This window comes from Neodiprion virginianus, chromosome 4 (genome assembly GCF_021901495.1).
Source record: "Neodiprion virginianus isolate iyNeoVirg1 chromosome 4, iyNeoVirg1.1, whole genome shotgun sequence".
Lineage (NCBI taxonomy): Eukaryota > Metazoa > Arthropoda > Insecta > Hymenoptera > Diprionidae > Neodiprion > Neodiprion virginianus.
In genome coordinates this window covers 20,020,231-20,045,097 of record NC_060880.1, presented here as the reverse complement: position 1 = coordinate 20,045,097, position 24,867 = coordinate 20,020,231, and the positions used below count along the sequence as shown (strand labels likewise).

Genomic DNA, 24,867 nt, shown 5'->3' with positions numbered 1-24,867 from the left:
CCTCGTGTTACTTCCTGCTCACCATACCTTCGTGCGTACAATGACGAAGAACTGACGTGAGCAGACGCCTATGACGCAAGAAAGGGCTAACGCACTTTATCCTTTGTCGTAAGCTCAATGAGTTTTCACCGTTTCATGTCATTTGCATTTTCAGGGACTTCCAAACATTGCGTTAAAGGAGAAAAAAGTCCATGCATGGTACCAAAAACATTTGTTACAATAAGCAGAAAATGGGCAACGAGTGTAGCCTGCGATAAGAAGAAGAAAGCAGTTAGAAAGGCCAAGGCTACAAGCATGCTAAATCGAATCTCTGCTCACCCTGAGTTTCAAACTGTCGTCGTCGTCTGACAGCTCGAGCCTGAAGGGCCGCTGGAGTCGTTCTGGAGTCCCGCTGACCGCCTGGATTGTGAGAAATATTTCTGGGCTCGTCTTCTCCGGCACTGGTCGCGCTGTCCCTTTGCACTTCTTCTATTCCACTTCCACCGCCAAAACGAACCTTCCGGGTCTCGAGGTGGCCGCTGCTCAATCTTTCAAGAACGATAATTAGGAGTTGGACAGTTTTGAGGCCGACATTTTTAATTCCACGTCTGCTACACGGTGTTTAGAACACAAGACATTGATATGCACAAGAGAAAAACCAAACAAACATTATCGCATCAACAATCGTAAAGAGAAAACCTTGGAATCAATTGCGAAAAATACTCCAGTGTGTTGTCAATGTGTCTGATCAATTTCCATTTCGACTTCAAGGATTCAACCGTGCAGAGAATACAAGTAAAAATTCTGATCGAGTCAACTTGCATACCTGATGCTTTCGCTGCCGCTGCTCTCGTACCTCGCGCTGCTGTTCGACTCCCTTCGGGTCCGGGTTATGGCGTCGCGCACCCTTTGCGAGGCGCAGCTGGATTCCCCAGTTTTTCGTGGAAGTGCAGGAGTCGGTTCACTTTCGCTTTCTCTCGGACTGTATCTCGAGGATCTCGTACTTAGGGGACTCGCCTCGGGTGATAAATGCTGCGAGGAGAAAAGCAAGATTTAATGCTCAATTAATACATCTCGATCTGTACTAAATTTATCACTGGATAATCTCATTCATTTATCTCCACACAAGTTTGACACTTTGTTGTAAACGTAATGATAAAATCTTACGCTTGAACTTCGTCTGTTGGGCACTTCGTCGGTATCGTCTGTATTCGAAAATTCTTCTTTGGAAAACTTTCTGCGGACCTGCAACGAGAATAGTAATCTACATTGAACAAGATTTTCAGCCAACAAAAACAGAATTCTTTAATTGAGATTTCGAACGTTTTTTCTGACTTTACTAAAGCGGTTCAACGAATCGAAATCGTAAACAATGGGTAACGTACCCCTTAATTCAGTAGAATTCTAAGGTTTACCAACATCTAATAAATCACACAAATCACATAAATGAAAAACTCTCGCCCGTGTCACTGACCACTTGATATTCCTCCAGCATCTTCTTCGGAGAATTATTTTCCTTCTCCTCGGCGGCCGTGGATTCCTGACAATCAGGAGAACTTTCAGTTTCCTCGTCCTTTCCCGCGGCAGTTTCGGGCCGAGGATCGGAGTCGACATGGTGGTCCGTTTCGTCCGGTGGTTTGTTCATGTCTTTATTATCGTCGTCGTCGTCTTCGCCGTTGTTGTTCGGATTAAGTCTGCGCAGATTTTCCCAAACGAGACCGTCGACCTTTCGTTCGTTTTTCGATTCCGCCTCTTGGGTATCCTTCGGGTTCGTGGGTTCCCGACTCTCGACCATTTCTTCTCGCTCTATTGTCGGCCGACTCGTCTCATCCTCAGCCTGTTTTACTCCGGGTTTCGAAGCAGATTCGTCATTGGCTGAATTTGTCACCTCCTTTTCGGTTTTCTCCCCTGTATTCACAGCCTTGCTCGACTTCTGTGAATCGAAGCTCAACTCTTTGCTGTCTCGCCTGAAGAATTTTATCCCTGACTTGGTTTCCTCTTTTCCCGGCTTCGGCGAGGCTTGCTGTTTCGTAGTTTCCTCCCGCGAATCCTTTCTATCCTCTTTCCGAAAGCTCGGCAATTTTGGAACGTGCCTGATCTCGTCCTTGCTGTCCTGCCGTTTGAGCCGTTCCTCCTTGCTGATGAACCTCGAAGGCGAGAACAACTTCGGTATGTGACTTATCGGCGACGCTATGTCCTCCCGGCTTCTTCTCAGGTCATCCGTGCTTCCTCTGTACCTAAAGGATGTAAAATTTGTTAATTATAGTCAGTTTTTCACTCTTATTGACACGTTTTTTTTAAGAAGCTTGACGAAAAAAATGCTTTTTACAATTGAGAAACACTATAACTTGGTGAATTTGTTGAGATGAGAATTTTACATCAGTAGAAAAATAAGACACTGTTTGACTTGGAATTCAGATGAATTTTCAGAGTATGAGCAGATGAAACAGTATTCAATTATAATTCTTTAGTCTACTAAGACTGGACATTCACCTTGATTTCCAGTCAAACAGTGTCTTATTTTTCAACAGATGAAACCACACTGGCTGTTGAGATATTTTTAAAGGAAAGGGGCAACTTCTTAAGTTAAACCCACCTCTGAGGAATGAGGGACCGTTTGACGGATTCGAGAGGGCTGCGAATGTCCTCGAATTCCCTTGAGCTCCGTCTGAGTATCGGGATGTTTGATTTCCTTTCGTTAGATTTCGTCGGCGTTTGTTTGACGTCGGGCAGCCTGGAGAGTCTGGCGTGAATCCTGGGAGGTTTGATCTGAGAAGCTCTGTTGAGCTGACTAGCAGCGGGGGAAAGAAGCTGCTGGGTCTGAGGTGACTCCTCGGACTTGGGAACCTTCACCGTAGTACCAGTCTCGCAATCTCCATCCGGCGATTTATCGGCAGCAGCTGCTGCAACTCCCGTCGCCTCGTCACCGCCATCAGCCAAGGATTCTCCACGCTGGCCTCCTTCCGCGGTCTGCAAATCGCTATTATCGCCGCTCGTCTCTCTCGATTTTACGCCGGTTTCTTTATCTCCTTTTTGCTCTTCCTTTACCGTCTCGCGGTGCTCTTCCTCTCCTGCTCTTCCCGGTTCTCCGCGAGCCGTTATCACGAGCTCGGAAGTCGCCGGTTCGAAGTGGTCCCGATGCCTCGGGAGGCTCTGATAAGGCCGCAACTCCGGTGAACCACGAACTGCGGACCACCAACTGGCGGGGGGACCTGCGGGTGAAGTTGTTCAGTGGTTGGAAATGAATTAACAAGAGGTGTTGCAATGATATCAAGCTATCTTTTAACGCCGGAAGCTTCTACGAGGTTAACCATATTGACATAAAAGCAGTGAAACTTGATGGAAAAAAGGCAATGAAATTCGTATCGTCGGATCGTAAATAACAGATCATTAATTTTCCAAGCTGCAGGGATGGCAACCGATTGTTACCACAAGTACTGACCGTTAATGGTCCAAGATCGTCGAATGCTGTGATGTAAGATGTCCGCTGGTGAAGCGCGGACGTTTCCGTTAGACCGCCTCGCGCCTGATGTCTCGTTCATCCATTCGCCGGACACGGATTTAATCTCGCTGTATATCAGAGTTTGCATTATCCATCAAATACTGTAGTACATGGTGCGACAACCTGAGTTTGTGTTTGTGTATACTATGCATACATTGTCAACTGGATCAGGACTTGCGGTAAGCGCGTGTCTTGTCGAATGGTGAATGTAAACGATATCGCTCCAAATTTGCCTAGCTATCCCATTTGAAAAAGAAAAAAGCGAAAAAAGCACCGGTCTAAAAGTGACACCTGACTCCAGTGAAAAGAATCGATTGAACCGGCGGAATTTTCGTTTCAACCCGACAGCATCTACCATTTTCATTCGCGAGTACCTGGAATTTGAGTATTTTGCTCTTCTCGCGAGAATAACAGCGTTCGCACTGCCATCTAGTGCAAGAAAAAAATTATTTCTGCGACCGCAAGATTTGGTGAATTGAACCAGATTTCATGGAGTGACGATAACGGAGAGTACTTGAAATAGTAAAAAATGACCCCATCGATTTTACGAATCCTCTGGTACCACTATTCTTGCCTAGCCAATGATTGGCATGCTTCAATAGTCGTTGGAACAGCGTAACGAATGGAAAATGTGACACATAATCCGACTTACATGATCTTGTGGCAGACGAGACACAGCCAGTCCGTACCGTTAGAACCCCTGTATTCGCGGCACTGTCTGCACACGCGGTGCCTGCATCCTGGACAGGAAGCTCCGGTGTTGTAGATGCGACCAAGAGGTGTTTTGCATCTGGCGCAGCAGCGTCCCTGGCTCAGCTCTTCGCCAGAAGCGTTTTTCGCGCCTCGTCGACGCAGATTTAGCAGTTCTGCTTTTAGTTTTCTGCAACAAATGTGAAAGTCGGTAAATTTTTCTCTTGCCATTAGTTACAATGACTTAGATCAATCGAATATTCTGAAAATATCCAGATTTGTATTTTATCGTATCGATTATCTGATTCTCAAACCGGTATCTATGATCTGTTAGTTTTATTTGGCATTAGGCTGGCATGAATATTCCACGACATATGATAATTCATCATCGTTCTCCGTCATAATTATCGTGAGAAACCTGAAAAGACGTTTTATTTCAAGGACAACAGTCCGAGAATTATCTGAGATATTCAAATCCTGAACTAAAAATACGACTACACGAGCGAGTGATATCATTCAAGTCCAATAAATTCATCGTCAACCATATAAAGGTACGTACATGCACCGGTAAATGACTACTTGAGGATTGACACTACTGAATTACCACGTAAATGGACTTCCGTCTTAAAATAATTACATACACGCATACGCATATACTTCTTTTTACATCGAATCATCTTAAGAAATATTACGTATAAAGTACGGATACGTTTTTACACCCGGCCATTCGCTGATGCCCGTTGAATTACTGGTACGATAACCCTGCAGGTATAGTTTGTCGAAATTCAAATATTTTCTTTCCATCGTTTAAACTCTCTGTGCAAAGCGGACGATTTCAATGTATTAAGGAGAACCCACGCAGGAGGCGCGCGTTTTGCGCACGGTGTGGGTATAATCCAGAGCAGTTGTAATTCACGCCTCTCAAGCGACAATATTATTATCGTTCGAGAATGAAGAAACAAGAGGAGGCGGAATGTTCCTGATCACCTACAGAATGGGTTACTAACACAAACTACACGACAATCGATGAGTAATCTACCTAGAAGCAAGTTCGCTTTGTTTCCTGATCGTTGTCAGTGTGTCGACGTTGTCGCCGCGCTACGTTTTCCACAATACGGTCAATCTGTACCACCGAACACTGATTAACAGTTTTTAAAAGGCTGCACTGTAAGGTTTTTTCGATTTGATTGCACGAACGCAATCGCCGCGAGAGTCCTTCTTGCAAGCGCGTTTCATTGTCAGCCTTCCTGAGGCTTTTTTCAGCTCTCCAAGAACGCATCAGGTGGACTCACGATCAACAATCTTCCGTTTTTCACTGTCCAAATGTCGATTCCCTCGTGATTCTACATCTAATTCACTTTTTCACCAGTCCGTAAGCCCGATGCATCCTCAAGGTGACTTTTTAACAGGACATGTTCAAGTACATTAACGACGTAAAATCCGACGTGAAATCATCAAGACATCATCTAAAATCGTGTATTCGCTGTGTCTTAAACTGGTCCCTTTGTGTCTAGTGCGTCCACCTTGAGTCTGCTCACTGTATTCTCGCTCAGAGTGCGCAACGAACTTGACATTGGCACCATCCTGAGAAACAACGATACTACCAAAGAAATGGTACCTATCGATAAAAGAAGAAAACCGTTCCGGTGTCCCTGCCGTACAGCAAACTTACTTTCTTCCCGTTTGCGGCGGAGCTCGCTTAGGCTGCGGGTGAAACAGGGCGACGCTGATCCCCTGCCTTCGAAAGATGGATCGCAGAGGTTCCTATATCGCGGATGTGACGCGTTGCGGAGTCTGCAGAGAGCAGCCGATCTCCACGCGACTGTGAACTGCGGACTGCGTGAGGCGAGTCGAGTCTGCGGCCTCTCTCTCCGCTCTCACTCTCCCTCCGCAGCCTCTCTGCTCTCCGAAGACACACTCGCCGGAGTCGTATTTCTGTGTCCTGGATAGACGCAGCGGGGGCGGCCGGCCGGCTGGCTGGCCCGTGACTTACCTTCACGTAGGAGGCGGTGGGCCCCAAGACGTCGCCATAGCTGCGCTATCTGGTGGGCCGCACCGCCTACGTGCAATGTACCAAGCGAGCCGGGTCCGATCGTACCTACTACCTTGGGGCGCTTACTCTGGACTCTCCGTAACTTCCTACCCTCGGGGACCAGGCGGGAAGTTGCCCAGAGTCCATTAGTAGAGGGTTTGTGTAACTGCGGATTATCGTAAAACGTGTTTTTTTAGCCGTCTTTCGACTCCCGGAATATGTTCAATTTATTTACGTCTCCGAGGGTCGTTATAGACGATTTTGAACGAGTCCGGTTTTTGGTGCTAAATCTTCAGCGTCCTGAGTACAAAGCACTTTGCCTTGGAATTGCCTTGGACGGGTACGTATCGTTTTACCACATCCTCACTTATTATATGCTGGAGGCAGTTCGCGGCTAGAGAATTATATATATACTGCATGTATTTCAACCATACTCGCGATCGTTGAGTCACGCGAGTTGGTCTCTATCTCTCTCTCTCTCTCTTGCTCTCTCTCTCTTTCCTCCAGAAGTGTATATTGTGTATACATATATACATAGATACAGGTATAACCCTGCAGGATAATAGTAGTGCCTTATAAGCCTGGGCTCAGGATTCCAGGTCTCAGGTATGATATATAAGGCACGCACCTCGAATCGTGACGTTAAGAGACTCCAACGCCATGCCAAAAACATATGCCTATAACAGAAGTTTAAATCGTATTTGTGAAACGTATATAATTAAATCGTATTTCTTTCGAAACAAGAAATTGCAATTCAAATCGATGCAATTGCTTTTTCGAATTGCGATTAAAGTTGTTTTGGATAATTGGCAGCCTGACCGTTCAATCAAAGGCAAAACAAACTAATTGAATTAGCAAAAATCGTTGCGTTATATTTGTCAAGTGTAGCCACTGTAGGTAGATTCTAGTTCAATTATGACAACTTCCTGACTCAGCTTCGTTTTTCTGCTGACCAAACGAACAAGCAAACTCGAATTTACTTTTCATGTTCGGTAATTCCGATTCCCAGGGACTCACAATTTTTTAAACATGTCCGTCAATCTATCGTACACTGACTACATTCAAAAGATTGGTGTTTTATTTTTTCTTCCTCGACGTTTTGTACCGAAATTGAAATATCTTCACAAAGAAAATACAACCGCCATTCAATATTTTCAAAATCCAAACGCACAGAAGTGAAAAAAAATATTGTTGTTTTATCCAAATATAAGTATCGAAAGCGATATTTTGTTAATCGGAATGAATGTTTTTTCACTTGATAATACAAATCGTTGTTGGTCAGGTCAGACTTTTGTTGAATCAAACGACGTTTCTTCGATGTTCGAAGAATGCTTCACTCGCCATATTTGGCAAAACCTCCGAATCCTTTCTCTGCATGTGTTACCTGTACACTTTGAAAATTCCCAAAATATACCAGCTGTATTTACACCTCGATATCGGACCGTGGATAATAGAGTGCGGAGTCTGGAGGAAGGAGATGGTTGGTTGACCCCCTCACTTCCGTCGTCGAGAAAGAGAATGCCGAGCGGCAGAATTCGCGGAGGTCAAGCATCTCGTGGCCAAAGTATAATAACGATAGTAAAATAGTACAACGTAGTAACGACGTGGTTGTAGACGAATGTGCGAACATGAGATATTGCGAAACCGCGAACGCTAAACCAAGAGTTAACATCAAATTTCAACGAAACGTTGAGACGATCATTCCCAAGGGCAATCAACCAGGTTTGAAACCATATTATAACACTCGAAACTACACAGAGATATTAGGACCATAATGTCAATGGCGTTTGGGATTGTCCGATGCGCGACGGTATTCTTCTTTGGGGAATTCTCAACCGCGTGCCAATTAGTACGCGGAATCAAATCAGCGAACAATCGTTGTCAAACAAAGAATAATGTTAAAGCCATGCATCTACGTCATGCCCGGAATAATTTAACGACGATGAGCGACACGCCCGTCATAATATACGCGCTACTACGTGTGTGTGTGTGTATGTATGTATGTAATAACGCATGACATCGGTATTAGTGTAGTATCGTATTATCATACGATTTATATATGGTACGTACAATACTAGCAAGAGTGACGAAAATTTACGACTATAAAGAAAATTGTTCTCCTTCATTAACCATCTCGTACATCGCGTCATTGCATTTTCACGCTCGATTATTTTTCATCTCGTTTCGAAGCCGTGTATTAGGGGACATTTGTCATAAAGTTCGCGTTCCGTTTGTAGCCGATGCTTGGTAATCGTCTTTTTCGTACATCTTTTTTTCAAGAGTAAACGCAAGGCTAATCCGCGCAGAGTGAGGAATGATCTATTAACGTATTCCAAGTGTATAACAGTCGTGAACATCGATTGTATGATACGAGAATAGAGTTGACGAACATATTGTAGTACAGTGTATACATGTCATGCTTATTGCGCGTAGGTACTTCCGATGATAATGGGACCTTCTGAGAAGAATCTAACAGTAAATTCTGACGCCACGCATACAGCAGAAATTCACACAGCCCATCAGCATGCTTCTGCAACTGAACTCTAGCTACCGCGTGAATAGGTAGGAAGGTAGGTAGGTTGGCAGGTAGGCTGTTGCACATCAGGAGAAGCCTAGGGTGACACGCAATACGAAGACTAAGCGAAGATACAAGGTGCGTGAAACGTGAGCACACAGAGAAGAATTGCTTAGAGAAGGGTCCCAGTTTCCCATTAAATTCTCCGGATGCCTGAAGAGGACCTTGTTCTTACGAATTTCACTTGTTATAGTAACTAGAAAAATTCAGTAAAACAGATATCGTTAAAAAAAACTGTTCGAATATTGTTGAAATTACGAAAAACGAGGTACGCCTAACCATTTTGCGCTGTTGTCGATCCTTTTTTGGTAGTTGCAACGCAAAATCAGTTTGTGAGGTTTACTCTACTTTTGTAGTTACGGAAGCATTAAATTTTCGCAGCAGTTACAAGAAATCATAGTAACAGTGATCGTAATGAGAAAGAATAGTAACGGATACGAGACTTTCCGGTAACAGCTAAAAAACTGATTTTCATTTCGTACCTAGAACTGTATTTTTCGATTGTGGTAAAAAATGAATACAGTTCCGGAACTGAAAATTTCTCTCAGTGTGAGTTTCAATAACAAAGGAACATGTCATTATGTTCTGAAACTCGGTAAATCTTAATAAAGCAAAATGTATTCATATTCTGAAAACTTGACTACTTTAAAGTCACTGTAAACTTGTAAAATAGTAATTTTTGCCCCCAATGTTTCGTTACGCTAACGTTACTAACTTCAGCCTTGTCTGAAATTCATGATTTCATGCTCACCGAAACTCGAAATCAAAACTCAGCATCGGTGACTAATCGAGTCTTCGATCATAGGCTGACCGATCGAAACCTTCATGTACACCGACATTTATTTTTCACGGACGCGTGCAGCTTACGCAAGGTTGAAAAACGCGGAATACCACTTTGCAGGATAACTTGCCAACAACGTGAACCGGTGTAGAGGTTGAAAGCTAATGCATGTGCCAGCTCGAGCACAGGTATCGTCGCACGAAGCGCAGGCAAGCAATCTCCATTCGTATCTGTTGAAAACACCGTTACCTACCGGTCAGCCTCATCCTACAAGATAGCAAAACGCACAAGACTTGATCGCGCGTATGCAGAAGTTAGCTAATAATCGTCTCTGCTTCTCCTGTTTCAAAATCTTCTCCAAGAACTTGTTTACTCTTGTCAGCTGAATCACGCTCATTTTCTGACGCGGAGAATCGTAAACCACGTGACCGTGACAGCCGTGTAACAACTTTTTGATAGTATAGAAGTGAGGTATATACTATACACTTTAAGAAACGATGCTGATAAAAATTATCAATTTTTGCACTAAATTCGGAACTTGAACTAGTCAGATAACCAGGATAGTTGGATTCGTACCAAATTATGGTCCAAACCGCACGTTTCTTACGGTATACATATAAAGTGTGAAAAGATTCGTTCAACTTTTCGCTACGTACCCAGGATACAACGGCAGGTACCACCTTGAATCTGTCGCGTTCGACGACGAGGTCTAGTCAACAATTAACGAGTAATACGCAGGCGTGTGCGATACGGGAAACGCCGTACAATCGCGCCTTGACTTTGCATCGGCCAAGCAGGCATTGCGTAACGAGACCGATCCGGGTATTACACATATGCGACGGTACAGCGTGCATGATCGATCGCGGCAACACTCGCTGATGTCGGTTGATGTGCCGTCGCATTGCCGGAGTGTGAGTGAATTTTGCTCGACACGGAACAACCGATTTGTACCATTGGTACATGTACGTGTCGTACACTTGTATCAAATCGTGTTGCGAATCGCGAACAGTTACCGTATGTATACAGCAGGGAAGGTTAGCGACTCTGGGTAATTCAGTATCTCCGAGAGCATTCTTACGCCATGATCACCACGGACGAGAAATTCCCAAAAACACTTGCTACACGGTGTGAACCGTACACAGAGTTTGTTCGTAGTTGAATGAACGGTGTTATTGTTATAGTATCGGTTACTTACGAGCTTGACGTTAGCAACGTTATTGTAATTTTCATTATGCACGATTGTCTGAAAACATACTTTTAACGCCAGCTTTAAAGTCATTATAAAATTGCAAGATATTGGTTCGCTATCCCTTTGACTGTCGTTGTAGCATATTTGCTACAATGACGAAACAGCTATTTTCTTGAATATTATCTTCAATTTCAATTTAAACTACCTCAAGTAATTTGAAAAATAGTAACGCACTCTGAAGAAAGTTTTCACCGAATGATTTCATTTCAAAAACTTGTTATTCAGGCATGAAAATTGAAACACTCTATTTTGAAAAAGTGTAATTTTTCAAACATTTTGATAGATAAAAATTTGAAAAAGTTGCGAAAAATGATTTTTTTTTCAACGGAAAAGAGACTTGGCCGTGAAAGGGTTATTCCCAACGTTTCGATACGTTAACATTTGCGCCAGCCAACGTCAAACTCAACGTACTATTTATACACTGTAAGTCTATCAAGTGATCGAGTCAGTCTAACTCTATCTGATGTCAATCTAATACTATCCGATGTCGATCTAACACCGTCCGATGTCAATCCAACGAACTTTTATCTGATATTGAATTTTCGAATCGTGAACAGAAAATAATCTGCACAGTCCACACCAACCAAATTTTCTTCAACTTCGACACGAAATGATTGCTGCTAATTTCGTTTCTGTCGCTCCCTCATTTGCGACGGAAAAAATTTTAAGGTCGGAACAAATATTGCAAAAAAAAAGTGTCAAAGGCGCTGGCAGGTAGGCACATAGATTATACGTTGTGTGCAGGTACGACCGATCGGCGTCATCGCGTAACGTGCAGCGTCGAAACGGGGAGGAGGTGGAGGAGGAGGAGGACGAGGGACGCATGCATGCCTGCATTCGTATGTATCTCGGGTCTGTGAATTCCTTTAGGCCGGTGCTGCGCTTCCGTCGTCGACGAAGACGTGCGTGAACCTCGTCCTGCACCGACCGAGGCTTGGACAAGTTGAATTACGAGGGCCTCTCGATAAGCGCCCGCTTTCGGGGCTGCAGAAATTGGATAATCGACGATTATTATCTCACTATGTTCAGCTACTGTAGAAACACTTTGGGCGCTGCGTTCTGACTACATAAGATATATATATATATATATATATATATATATATATATATATATATATATATATATATGAAATCAGCGTGAAATCAGCCTTGACTTATAAATTCTCGTTCACGGAATAATTAATGCATGGATTCTGGCAGAGGTTCTTTATAAGAAATGCTACCTTATACAATATCAAATTATACGATTAATTCTAATGAAGATCGATAGATGTAGACTCTAAAATTTGTAAAGATTTTTCACGTCGTCGCAATGTTAATTTTTTTACTTTCGACCCTGTATCACACCCGCGGTTAAATCCACGCTCGGATAAACGTAATTATTATTGAAGCTAAACGATGCCAGCTGACCGAGATATCGGTTTCCCTGAGAATCAACGGCGCAAATCGACCGCCGTGTTCTGGTTTAGGGAATTTCCGGGGACAGTTATGCAAACACAGCGGTTCCAATTAGGCAATTAGCACGCGCATATGCGTCGGTGTTCGAAATTTGATTCTTGACCTGAGACACGTAAACGAAGTCACTCGCAAATGGTGAAAACAATCGAGAGTGCGACGGCGAAGAGAAACTTATCAGTGCCATGTAAGAAGTCGGGATGAATTAACTGTTTGATTGACTTTTATCGCGAAATTAAGGAGGCTGATCGACCAGAAAAACGATTTCATTTGTTTAACCTTAATTGTTGCATCAAGTATTTATTAAGTTATTATATCTTTCAGCTACGAAGTTCTCTTAAAAAAATACAGAAATAGAAAATAATGGAATTAATTCACATCGTTTCACATTACTTGTATGGTATAAAAAAATCTAGTAGATTCGTTTGATTTTACTCTACGATGGCTCATTTTATTTGGAAGACTACTTTCCACGAATTCACTAACTGTGAAATTGAATACTAAAAAAACAGAAAATCTATTTCACCAGCTTTGTATATAGAAAATAGTATTCTGAATAAAACGAGCCATTGTAGTGTGAAGCCAGTCTAGCCAATTAGATTTTTAACGATTCCGAAGCTCACGAGTACAATAATTCTTCATAAATACTCATAGTGTGGCTACGTCCTAATAAAATGAATGTAAAAGGTATCGATGTTTGGCCGAGTAGCCTCCTTGATTGAGAATACACCTGCATTCATCCACAAATGTACCTGAATTTCCGACGGATCAGGTTTGATCGTAAACTCTGGTTGCTGTTAATTACACTGCAACGGGATGACAAATTCCTGACGAGTGAACGTAGAAACTAGCTAGCAGCTATTCGAGAGTATCAAATGATATTATAAAACAACGATTTATTGTTAATGCAGCGTTGATCATTTCGCGTATCATTCGAACTCTACGATTGCAGGATCAAGCTTGACCCGTTGATGAAAACCCGAGGCCGATTTAGACCGATTAAAAAAACACACCGAAGCAGATATACAATGAACCAATTACCCTTGTTCAATCTCTGAGATCGCCGGCGACATGCGGACGAGATCGGTAGACATCCTGCAGCAGAGTCCGAGGTATCAGCAGCGGCGCCGCGGTGTTTAACAGTCAGCGTAGTTGGTCAACGGGATGTTGGATCGGGCGCCGCGGCGCCGACGGCATTTCGATCAGGGGAAGGAGAAAAAGACTCTCCCCATAATCCGGAGCGTTTGCTTCGCCCTTCGGTCGAATGAGTTGGATATCAAGGCTACACGGTGGCTGACAAACAGGCGCCGTGCCGACGAGCAAACAAGTTCCGATCGCGTTGCAGACGAGGAACGCTGGCGGAATCCGGCCGATCGGATCGGATCGGATCGCCGCGACGCCAGCCGGGGTTATTAACACAACGCGCACACAGCTCGGCACCCGGTTCCTGCACTCTTCTCGATCGCTCTCAATCTCCTTCGGCTCCGTTCGGTTCGCGTCGATCGATCGCCGAAGCCACTCGAGCCACTCTTAAACTGCCCTCGAGACCAACGCTGACTCGCTCTCCGCGTTCACTGGCAGGCTTTGCAGCCACCGCTTACCTCCCAGGTAGCCTCGATCCATCCTCCCCCCCCTCCCCGCCCCTCATTCCCCGGTCCGGCTAACTCCCGACCAATCACAGCCGCGCTTTAGACTTCGAGCCTACCTGTTGCGCGACACCTGCTTCGCCGTTCGCGACCAGCGCGCACTTCAGACTGGATCTTGTTGCGCTATTTTTTTATCGGCGCGTAATTTGACCAGGGCTGCCAACCCCGCGATTTTACGACCTCGGTTACTCTTAATTCCGGGGTTTCAAATTCAATTGTTTTTGTTTTTTTTTTTTCACTCAAGATTCGAGGTTCACTTGATTGTCAATTTTGAACGGTAAGTATCCAGCAACCGGTGTTGTCGAAACATCGCCGGTGGTTGGATAAATGTGAGAAAGGAAACTTTATGAGGAATGTACACGAGATTGTATGTATGTACCTTATGGATTTGTTTGAATCTGTGGTATGTGATAGTAGATAAAAAACACGCGAAACGCGTATTTTCTTTACATGCCGACTCGGTTGTTCGACGGGTGAAAATCGCTTGCAAATTTTACCGCTGAAAATAAGGGATTCAACCCCTGAGGGTTTTAAGAGACTTTGTATATTATCGTCTGTGTATAGTGAATGCTGTCCAATTCGTTTTATTAACAAATTTTACGCAAGTGTCGAGAAATTGTTAGAAATCGACGATTGGTGGTCAACTTTAAGTGCTGTTTTTACCCTTTAAACCGGCGAATTGGTGCGTCAAAGAGATACAGGGATAATGTTTTTCGATGGACTAGAATGTATCGCGGACTGCAGAAAATCGACGAGGTATTTCTCGGGTTATACTATCCTTGTTGTTAGAGCACCAACGTAGAATTTTCCAGATCTTGCGAAGATTGATCACTATTCAAAATGAAGAATGGTGAGTCGAGCAGTGACTTTTGCCATTCGAATCGAGTGGAATAATTTTATACCTGAATCGGGTTTCGGACGAATTTTATAGCCAAGACCGACATAAAGCTAAATATTCTCGCAGTATATAATAAAATCAACTGGATCGAGTTCGAACGCTTTTCAATCGCAGACATTCGAAACAATGTAAGTACATTTGGCGCAACTTTTTACCCTGCACAATTGTAATTTCGATTGCTTTCTTTCTACGAGGCTGAACTGAGTAATATCAGTGCAACGAAACATTAAAGAAAAAATCACTACTTAGGAACTTAAGATCGAATTTGAAGTCCTTGAGTTTAGAAAATATCGTTACCATGTTCTGTTTCATTAATACGGTTTTCAGGAATTCAGAAAATCTAAACGTTGTGAAATAGGTATTTTTCCCAAAACTACATCGTTACATGAACGCTGCCAACTTCAACGTCGTTTATTTTTCTCCTACCTAATCGGAAAGAAGCGATTTACTCACAGTAGCTTGCGTTGCTCCTGAGCTCGCAGCAGCCTGTCCCTGTGAATAACATCCAAAATCACTGCCTTTTCCCAGTCAGCCAGTAGACATATTTCGTTAATTTTGTCCGGCGGAGGTCCCGACCTGCATCTGAGGATTCGATCCCTTCCCGACATATTTATGGCGATACTTTCCCGCGAAAAGAAACGCGAAAGAAAATTTATTCCCTTCCGTAGTCAGTAACGAGTTGACGACTAATTATTACTAGCGTGCACGAACTGCTGGCTATGATGTGCTGGCCGGTTTCTGATACCGCCGTTTCCTCTCCCCATTCATATCGCTTGTGGAAATACGCGTTGGGAGATTGCGAACAAACTCATTAACGAACAGATGAAGACCGAAGAAATATGAAGAAGTACTTGTGCTTAATCACGGCGTGAACGCAAAATTTTGAATTTTTATTCAAAAAGTCGGTAGGAAATTTTAATCAACATCAAATTCTCCGGTCAAATAAACGCCGGGATTATTCTTTCTTGAACGTTACGACGCGTTTATCCGATTTTACCGATATGGAGGAAGAGAAGAATAAACACGAACACTTTGGGTGTATAGAAAAAGATTCGATAATATTGACCACGAGATGTTATACAGGTTTGAGAGTTTCTCTTTTGTTTGTTTGTTTCTTTTTTTCTTATACTAGTACTGTTTTAACCACTTTTCTTTAGTTATTTAGATACGACAGAATACTTATCTATAAATCATTCGTCATGTGTGTTCATAAGACCAGCCGTCAGATTGGTATTATGATTGCGTTTCCGACAGAGGCGAGATCACGATAAATTGTGATAGTAAAGTTTTCTTTATGTGTATTAAATTGGTCACACGCAGGTAAAAATATCACATTTAGTATGCTAACTCATTGTTCTTCGTGCGGTTTTGAAAAAGTCAGAGGAGAAAAAGAGAGTGAGGGGTGTTTGAGAAAGAAAGAGAGAGGGGATCGATCACTCGTGCCGTAATAGAGGTGAGTCGGATGCTAGCGAGAAGACGTATCACGAGTTCGAAACAACTTTACGTTTCCGTAGCGGCGACGAGACTTTAAGAGACTTTTGGGGGCAATTCGGTTATATCTGACGATACAATAATTATAATTTTGCCTAATTGAGTCTCCGGAGATTGGGGAGAGGGGGAAACGCTACGGGGAAGTAATTATCTCGACTCCGCCTTGGTCTTCGGAGGTTTAAAGGTCTTCAGTTTCTTCGGCTTCTTCTGCTTCGTCGCAGACGACGATCCGGATCCCGACTGAAATGCTTTCCAGCTATCGACTCGCGATTGTCTGGATTCCTCAAAATTTCTCTGCCACTCCCGCTCAAGTGCCGCCTGCGCTTCCGCCGACAATTCTTCCTCTCTTTTTCGTTTCCGTTGCTCAACGTCTCGCGTAGCCAATTCCCTCCTACAAATCGAAACGTATATAAATCAATCCTTCATGCTTTTAAACAAGGGTTACAATTAAATTTAACGGAAATACAGACAATGGTAAATTTTGCGAATCTAATTTTGAAATGACTACAAAGATATTTATTCAAGGAAACTTGTAAAAATTTCAACTTTACCTCCGTCTTTCCATATCAGCGAAGAGTTTCATCGTCATCACCCAAATTGCATGTCTGTAACCACCGTCCGTTTCTTCGTCTAACAAATTTATGGCGCCTCCCTCGCCGCCGGTTTTACCCTCTTTTTTTAACTTCTTTTTCTTTTCTGCAATCTGAAAAAAAATCATCAGGAGTGAATGATAAAAGACGAACAGCTAAACTACACGTGATGATTTGCGTAAATATTTTCTGGAGTCAGTGGCGCACCATGTGATCCGTTCTGGCTTTCGCTTCTTCGATAACGTCCATACACTTTGCCCTCGTTTCGTCATTCTCCAATGTTTTCCAAGCCTTGTTGACGACTGAAAAAATCCAGAAAATAAGATGCGTTATAGTATTCACAAGTGAAAATCGATTCTCCATGTTTCTTACTCACTTTCAAAGGCTTGCTGCGCTCTTTCCGCATCGTCTTGATTTTTGTCAGGATGTACAAGAATGGACATCTGTAAGAATTAGTTTCGTTGTATGACGACGCCAAAATATCAGATAGTAAGAAATGCGATATCTTGACTAGCGAAAGGAGCGTCCTAACGTCGTCTAAAATTAAAAGAAAACCTTACCCGACGATATTTTTTCTTCACTTCATCAATGGTAGTGGCAGGATCAATCTGAAGAACTTCGAAGGGATTCAAATTGAAGTATGAAGATCCAGGTCGCAAGAGTCTGTCAATTTGTTGTTTGGGGGTCAAGACGGAGTCCCTTTTTTCAATTTCCTTAACCTAAAAGCAGAGACAACAACATTACGGAAATGGGAAGAAAGGCCTGCAGTAGCGATTTCATCCTCGAGTGTAAACAAACGAGGAAAGCCTGGCGTTTTATAGGAGCATGAATTTGTAGGTTAGGAAAAAGCAAGATTCGTTTTCCGAGGCCCAGCCGCCAAGTAATAATCGAGGAATTTGCGCATCTCCGAAGAGATATTCGAGTGATCTGAAGCAGCGCGAGTCGGTGACGATTTCGAACGGTTTGTTTTCTACTCGCGGAAAATAAACACCAGAGTGACGTTTGGTTGCCTGCAGCTGACCGAGTGGAGGCAGAAAATGCGCCAGCGATTCACCGGCGCCAAGTGATGCGAAATAAACGCGTTACGACCGCACAGCGTGATAACTTGGCACTATTTCTGTCGCTCACACAACGCTACTCACTTCTGTGTAAAACTCGTTAAATTCATCTTCTTTCTTGGCCGGAATTTCGCTCGCTAAACTCGAGTTGGACGCCGCCATCTTGTCGCTTGTCATTTCGATGCGAACCCTGCGTAGCGGTGGAAAATTGCAGCGATTTAGTTCCTACACTGAGTCAAAGGTGGCGATCAGTTTGAATTTTCTGCCGGGATCATAGCCGTCATTTGACTCTGGTAGTAAGAGTGAGAGACGCCGGTAAGGCAGCTGCTTGTGTGCAGGACTCTCGATCCGACGTCCAGTTCAAACACATCTTGCTGTTATCATGTAGTCAGAGTATAAGTTTATTTACCTTTGTACCAATTATTCTCCTGAGTATAATCCTTTAACAGGAGTAGGCCTCTTATTGAAGCAGACAACCCGAAAAAGACATACATTTCTTGAAATTTCACGCACGACCCAACAAACTATCGAAGGGATGATCGTCGTTTGTTTCTAACGGATTATTCCGCCGTCGATTGTTCGATTTATAAGCAAAATCAAGCAGGATTAAAGCTTTCAATGGCTTAGCCCGTTATTACAGAATTGGAACCAGTAAAAGTGGCTGTAAATGCCGGGTATTCACCGATGTTGTCACGAGCGTTCAACGAAACTTGACGAAGCGTTGGATGAGAATTCTCAGGGTGGCCATACATCTGGAAAACCTGGTAATGTCGGGGTGTTTAAAAAGGGTCATGAAAAACCTGGAATTGTCGGGGAATTTTTAATTTCGTGATGGAAAAAAGCTGAAAATATCAGTTAGTTTTCTATCATGGAAATTAGCAATGACTTTTTCAGGTGACAAATTTACTTTTCTTCGTCGAGAAAACAAATATTGGCTCAAATTAACTTTTTTCTAGATTATATTTATCTTCAATTCGAATTGAATTTGAACCAAACACAGAGTTAATATAAGCTGAACCATTTAGGTTTAAATAACTTTCTAGAGCTGGGGAAATGTCAGGAAAACTGGGCTTTAGGTCCTGGGCAACCTGGAAATGTCATAGAATTTTTTTCTCAAAAACTTTTGCCCAACCTGTATTCCGCAATTACAGTTTTTTGTTGAAAACCGAAAAATGAGAATCTTATCAACCCGATCTCGCCGCATTGGCAAGATTCGCTGTAGAAAAGTAGACTTTCTAGACGAAACTATAACGATTTTGTATCGCAGATGCGTAATTATGCACCTTTGCACGGATGCTAAACGACTGTTTCTCTCAATTCCAGATCGATGGGGGAGCGACGCAAATGCAGTCCTTCGGCAAAATTTTGGTTAAACCAGGAGCAGCGGCTTCGTCGAGTAAACTTTGCCGCCTGCGCAGGTCCGAAACGTTAAAGGGATGACAGTTTTCCAGGCACTCACATATAAACATCTATACGTAATACGTACGTACCCCTAAAACTTTGGTTAAAACTTTGGGGTAAAACTTTTGCGGTGAATCTCAGTCGTAACCAATTCGATCTCTCCTCGCGTGTAAATTCTGCACGCGTGTGTATCTGCTGCGCATCCGTGTGTTATATATAGCGGCAGAAATTCTGCGACGATAAAAGTTTCTCATACTTTATACATCACGCTATAGGTGTATACGTATAATCTGGCCTCGTATCTTCGCTCGCCTATATACATGTGTATACAATACACATGCCGTACACCGAACGTTTTTCATGCGTATACATGTTTTCACTCTTTAAAAAAATCATCCGCATTCATCGTTTTGCTCGTTTTGCTGATCTCGTTTTGAACGAGAATTTGTATTAAGCAAATTGAAATTAATAAAAGTAGAGGATTGTGTTCAATATCCGAAATCTAGATTAGCTGGTTGAAACAATAGAATATGGCGAAATAATTTCACCTCGATGTAACGAAAGTTCGGTTGTTCGTATAATTTTGGAAAGATCCTATCGTAATTGTTTCGTATTTTGAATGAATGTAAAAATTATGTAAACCGTGTGTTTAATTTTCGAAAACAAATTGCCTCCCAATTCTAGCGACACTTAATTTTTGTTCAAACTATACGTCTAATAGATCCGCGACTTGGGATTTCGTTTAGTCGACTCTTCAATAATTCGATGATTTTTTTTCGATTAATAAAAATCATCAATTTGTAAATCGAGGACTTTTTCTCCATATTACCCTCTTCCACATTTCTCTTCATCGTCGTACGTATAATACTTGTGACTGTTTCAAATTCTTTGTCGAACCTTAACGATGAGAGAATCTCATGCAATATTCCTCATAATTATATTTGTACACCTGAAAAAACATTTCCTCGATTTGACCCAATTTTTTTTTTTATTTTACTATAATGTCTGAATCGTCGCTGCAGCCGTTTTCCCATCGGGGGAATCTTAAATACGGTTGGTACCAAACGGAGGGACCGCGTAACGGATAGTTCTGCACATTAAGCCCGCCGTGCAGGGTGTAGACTTAATGGTCAAGGGTTAGCGGACTCCGGAGCGTATCGGTTATCTAATAAATTGGCACATGAAGATAGAAGCGCGAACTCTGGCGCACATGGAAATTCACACGATAAAATCTACACCTCGTCCGATAAACCCGATAAACCCGAACCTACGGATCCTCACGTCGATCTTCGGCGCCAATCGGCTTCGCTGTACATATTAATGTATATAAATATATGTCTGCTGGAAATTTACCCCCCAGTCGTAAGTCGATGGGGTAATTTTGTCTGCGTATGTCACGCGTGAGAAAAGGTAGGGAAAAATTTGATAACTTACATGCAATATGAGGAATTTTCATAATTTTGGTGAATTATGATACGCGAGTTCCGATGACTCGCGTTCGTTCATGTATTTCATGTTACACAACACGTGGCGCCGCACATATTATACTATATATTAATATGTATATGTACATACGTGTGACAAGGTAAATAAGAAATTGAGAAATTCTTTGCTGTTCAAAAGCGTATAATCGCTGCCGCTGCTGTCTGCAACGAATGTTTCGACGCTCGTTATGTTTCTCGATTAATTAATTAATGAGCATGCTCTCTTGATACGTGTGTTTTATACGCATGCGAATGCAAAAATCGCGCAAACATTTTGATGTATCTGCATACTGTAATACTATACACGTATTTTACTCGCAATTTAGAGGCAGGCTCGCGTGTTGTTTAAGTCGTGCAGAGATTACGCGTTACAGTCTGATATAATAAATTATTTCTGCTGCAATTCATTCATACAACCGTTTATAATCAATTCTGCATAATGTTGTACACAAACATTTTTACCGCATGGTGAACAGAAATAAAGAAATCTTCATTAATTTTTCCATCCTTGTTGACGTGACTTTCCGACTATATATCATTAACACATCTATTAAGTCGCCGTAATTTATACCACCCTTATCGTTGTATTATATACATAAACGTAATTACGCATACTATGCAATATTTGTGCAGGAATGAGATTTAGATAAATTTTTATTGACTTATTGCAAAAAATTCCTCCATGCGTTTAATTCAACGCCCCTTGTCTTCTATTTGTTTACAGTTTTGTCACGCTCTTTAACCTGAAATATATCGCAGGCCGCAGTTTTACATTGTTTTTGTTGATGAAAGTTAGAGTAATGCAAAATCTATAATGACTTGACATTGAATCGGAGTTCGCTCTAGAGTATATTATTATCCGCCATTCATTCAAAAAACCAGCACACAGGATTCCTGTTTGTTTATTCATTCGAATTCTTTCATCCGACTTTATAAGCACTTTATTCAATCTCCAAATTCCATAAAAAATCATAAAAAATCGTGAGTAATAACTTCTAAATTCATGGTTCTCTTCAATTTAATCTCGCATAGGTATGTCAAATTTCCTGGCGAGGCAGAAAATGTTCTCCCTCCGTTCAGGGGCGAAATCAATTCCCTGCAATCTAGTGCAATTTGTACCTGCAGCTGTAGACTGTGCGAATGTACATATATATAAAATCAAAATTAAGCGACAATCGGAATGCATAACAGACGTGCGAACCCGAGACGGACGAGATTTCTGCGCGAAATGGGACAATTACACGAAATCTTTAATCCAATTATTCTATCCTCAGCGCCGAGAGAAGTTGCCAACTTCTCGTTTATCTCTCATCGCGTTAAGCGGTCGGGACGTAATTTAATCTGACCTTTTTTCGCCGGTAATAAAGATTCTACATGATGATAATATAATTGACTCATAATATGCTGCGTATTGTTGGAAACAGCTTTATGAAAACATATAATAATAATAACAATTAGGGTGATGATCGTTTTATCGCTGATTCAAAATTAGCTAGATGTTACAGTGATCATAATGACGATAATTTATTTGTACTTTTTTCAATCATATAATTAATTTTCCATCAATGGTTGGTTTTTTTATCTTCTTAATTTGCAGCTTGAGGTAATGCAACGCGTTGAAAATCAACACCGTGGATTACTCACCGTGGATTTTTAAAGACGTAAAAATATAATTCGTGTAGGATTTAAAAATGTGGAAAGCCGAAATATGCAGAGCTAATTGTAAGATATAGAATGTTTGTCAAATTGAATACAGCCAGCCGAAACACAGGATTTATTGTCAGAATTCTGCACTGAGAAGAATTTCGTTCGTCAAAGTTACTATAAAATTTAAGTTGAACACGTATCGTTCCAATAACTGTTCAGGTACGCTTGGAACTATAAGAAAACGAGGTAAAAGGGACTATTTTGTGCGACTTACGTTGCCAATCCTACACTTTCCCACGTAAATCAGTTTATTTGATTTACTGCATCTTTTCAGTTAAATAAGACCTCACCAAACAATTTGTTGTTCCACCAGCATCAAATTATCGCACTTTTTACAAAACAATGCAGTCAGAACGATCATGATAGAAAAAAATAACCACAGTTGCTAGATTTTCAGAAAACAGCTACGAAGCTAATTTTTATTTTGTATCCAGAACAATACTTTTGGATTACGGTAAAAAATGAAAATAATTCAGGACTGTGTAGTAACCGTAACTTAAAATTTTTCTTCGTTTGTGAATTTTAGATTTCTACACTTTATAAAGCTTTCCACATTTTGCCTCTTCCATACTATTACGTTCTACAGTTTTAAAGAATTATATGACAACTATGGAGTACGAAAATCCGAAAAAAGTCCATAAAAACGTGACAAAAGAAACGTTTGTAAGGGGATTTCGTATATTTTCAAGTCATTTTATTCAAAAAACTAAAAAAATGTTCTGCGTAAAAAATAGCATCATTTTATACAGAGCCGCCGAGTTCACCAGGAAAATTGTTTCGGTATGTGAAGTGAATGGCTCTAGATAATACATGCGGCTATTGACGCTTAAATTACATAATAAGAAGTAGAATATTTTTAAAAATTCACCCGCTTCCAAACACTTTAACGGTATCGAGGTAGTTGGCTTTCAATTCATTCGCGCAATGACGAGCAGGCAGCCAGATAGTGAAACTGAATTGTGGTCACGGTCCCCCAGCCGATAATTTTAATTTTTAGTTCAAGAGCGCAGTTCGAAAAACGGCTGGGGTAATTAACGACCCCGTACATGCGATCTAGGGATGTACGTAGTAGTCACGGAATCTAATCGAAGTTTCCAGAAATAATACAGTCATTTCGACCAAACATTGCTCTTGGTATATTTTCCAATTCTCTCTTACACATTTTGCATTCGTACAAAAGAAATAACCCAACATGACAGGATATATATTCCCACATTTTAAGATGTTTTGACATGTTTTTGGCGTAAAGTGGCCGTTTTAAAACTTTCGACGAGAATCCATTTCATTTTTTCCCGAGAACATCGATTAGATTTGAAATTTCGTTTGATTCGTGAAGATCGTTTTGACGTTGGGAAGTCAATTGAATTAAATTAAACATGAATTAACAATCGGATAATTTGCAAAATATAACCTTGAAGCCCGTCTCGTGGCGAAATAAATAGATGAAAAATCTGCATGATATTTAATCAGCCCTTGCTGACTAAAGCGTGCAATTTCCGATAACAGCACGATCATCTTACGATAAATTTAAAATCGTTTCAAGTTCCACGAAGCATTGAGACGGATCTAGTAATAACTCTTAACCCTTCGTCTGCACACTTCCGCCACGATCCATCGACTCCATATTCAAATAATATTCGGATTTGAATATCCCAGCAATTATGGACTTCTCGAAAAAAAAATGTGAAGATACTTCTCGCAGTGAATTAATTAAACTTTAAGCCTGTGCAGTCAGATTAACGGAAATAAAAGACGTAACCATCGGAAACGTGCTTGAATTTGACCGTACCGCTCAGCGCTATTCAAGTACAAACAAAAAAAAAATAAATAAATAAATAAAAAATTGAGAGTCAAAACGACTCCGTGTGCAGACGAAGGGTTAAATCGGTCACGAGACCCGACGCTCGAAACACCTTAGAGATCGAAAACGAGGCGAGGTTGAATTTAGTAAGGTAATACCGTTACGAAAAATAGTTAATCCGCAGCTTTCCAAGATCGTCTAAAATTTAGTAAACAATAACAAACAATACATACCGTTCGTGAGTACAACCCGACAAGCGTTTTTTTCCCAAAGTCATTCCATACTATTCCCTAATTCCCTAATACTAACGATTATTTCCCCAACATTTCCTCACCTAAAAACGTTGCTAAAACGATTCAACCTCTGCTCGTAATACATCTCTTGCCTGCTTACAATGCAACATACTTTACACAACGATAAATATTCGTCATCGATACGATAATAGCTAGGGACAAAATTGCGCTCAAACCGTTACGACGAGTACAAAACTCGGGCGATGATAACAGGCTGCCTCCTTACTTCCACCTT

General features: G+C 41.7%; 2 protein-coding genes across 3 annotated transcripts in view; both read right to left on the bottom strand.

Annotated features, from left to right (window-relative positions):
• The window catches only part of LOC124303693 (uncharacterized), a 40,427-nt gene extending 26,597 nt beyond the window's left edge, over positions 1-13,830 (bottom strand). The window contains exons 1-8 of one of the 2 annotated variants that reach the window (XM_046761214.1): positions 13,305-13,830; positions 4,134-4,361; positions 3,422-3,549; positions 2,576-3,191; positions 1,454-2,216; positions 1,147-1,224; positions 806-1,011; positions 319-527 (exon numbers count right to left, since the gene is read on the bottom strand). In XM_046761214.1, the coding sequence (XP_046617170.1) occupies positions 319-527; positions 806-1,011; positions 1,147-1,224; positions 1,454-2,216; positions 2,576-3,191; positions 3,422-3,549; positions 4,134-4,361; positions 13,305-13,357 (2,281 nt within the window). In that variant the 5' untranslated portion in view covers positions 13,358-13,830. Of the gene's footprint in view, positions 1-318; positions 528-805; positions 1,012-1,146; positions 1,225-1,453; positions 2,217-2,575; positions 3,192-3,421; positions 3,550-4,133; positions 4,362-5,843; positions 6,012-13,304 lie in introns of those variants that run through there. The other variant, XM_046761215.1, reaches the window with a different exon arrangement.
• Positions 13,831-15,846: 2,016 nt separating this feature from the next.
• LOC124302583 (dnaJ homolog subfamily C member 8) lies at positions 15,847-18,119 on the bottom strand. Its single transcript, XM_046758886.1, has 6 exons — positions 18,031-18,119; positions 17,449-17,607; positions 17,265-17,331; positions 17,096-17,190; positions 16,850-17,001; positions 15,847-16,689 (listed from the first exon to the last, which is right to left on the bottom strand). The coding sequence occupies exons 1-6, from the start codon at positions 18,106-18,108 to the stop codon at positions 16,446-16,448; spliced, it is 795 nt and encodes a 264-aa protein (XP_046614842.1). The 5' UTR covers positions 18,109-18,119; the 3' UTR covers positions 15,847-16,445.
• Between the last annotated feature and the right edge of the window lie 6,748 nt (positions 18,120-24,867).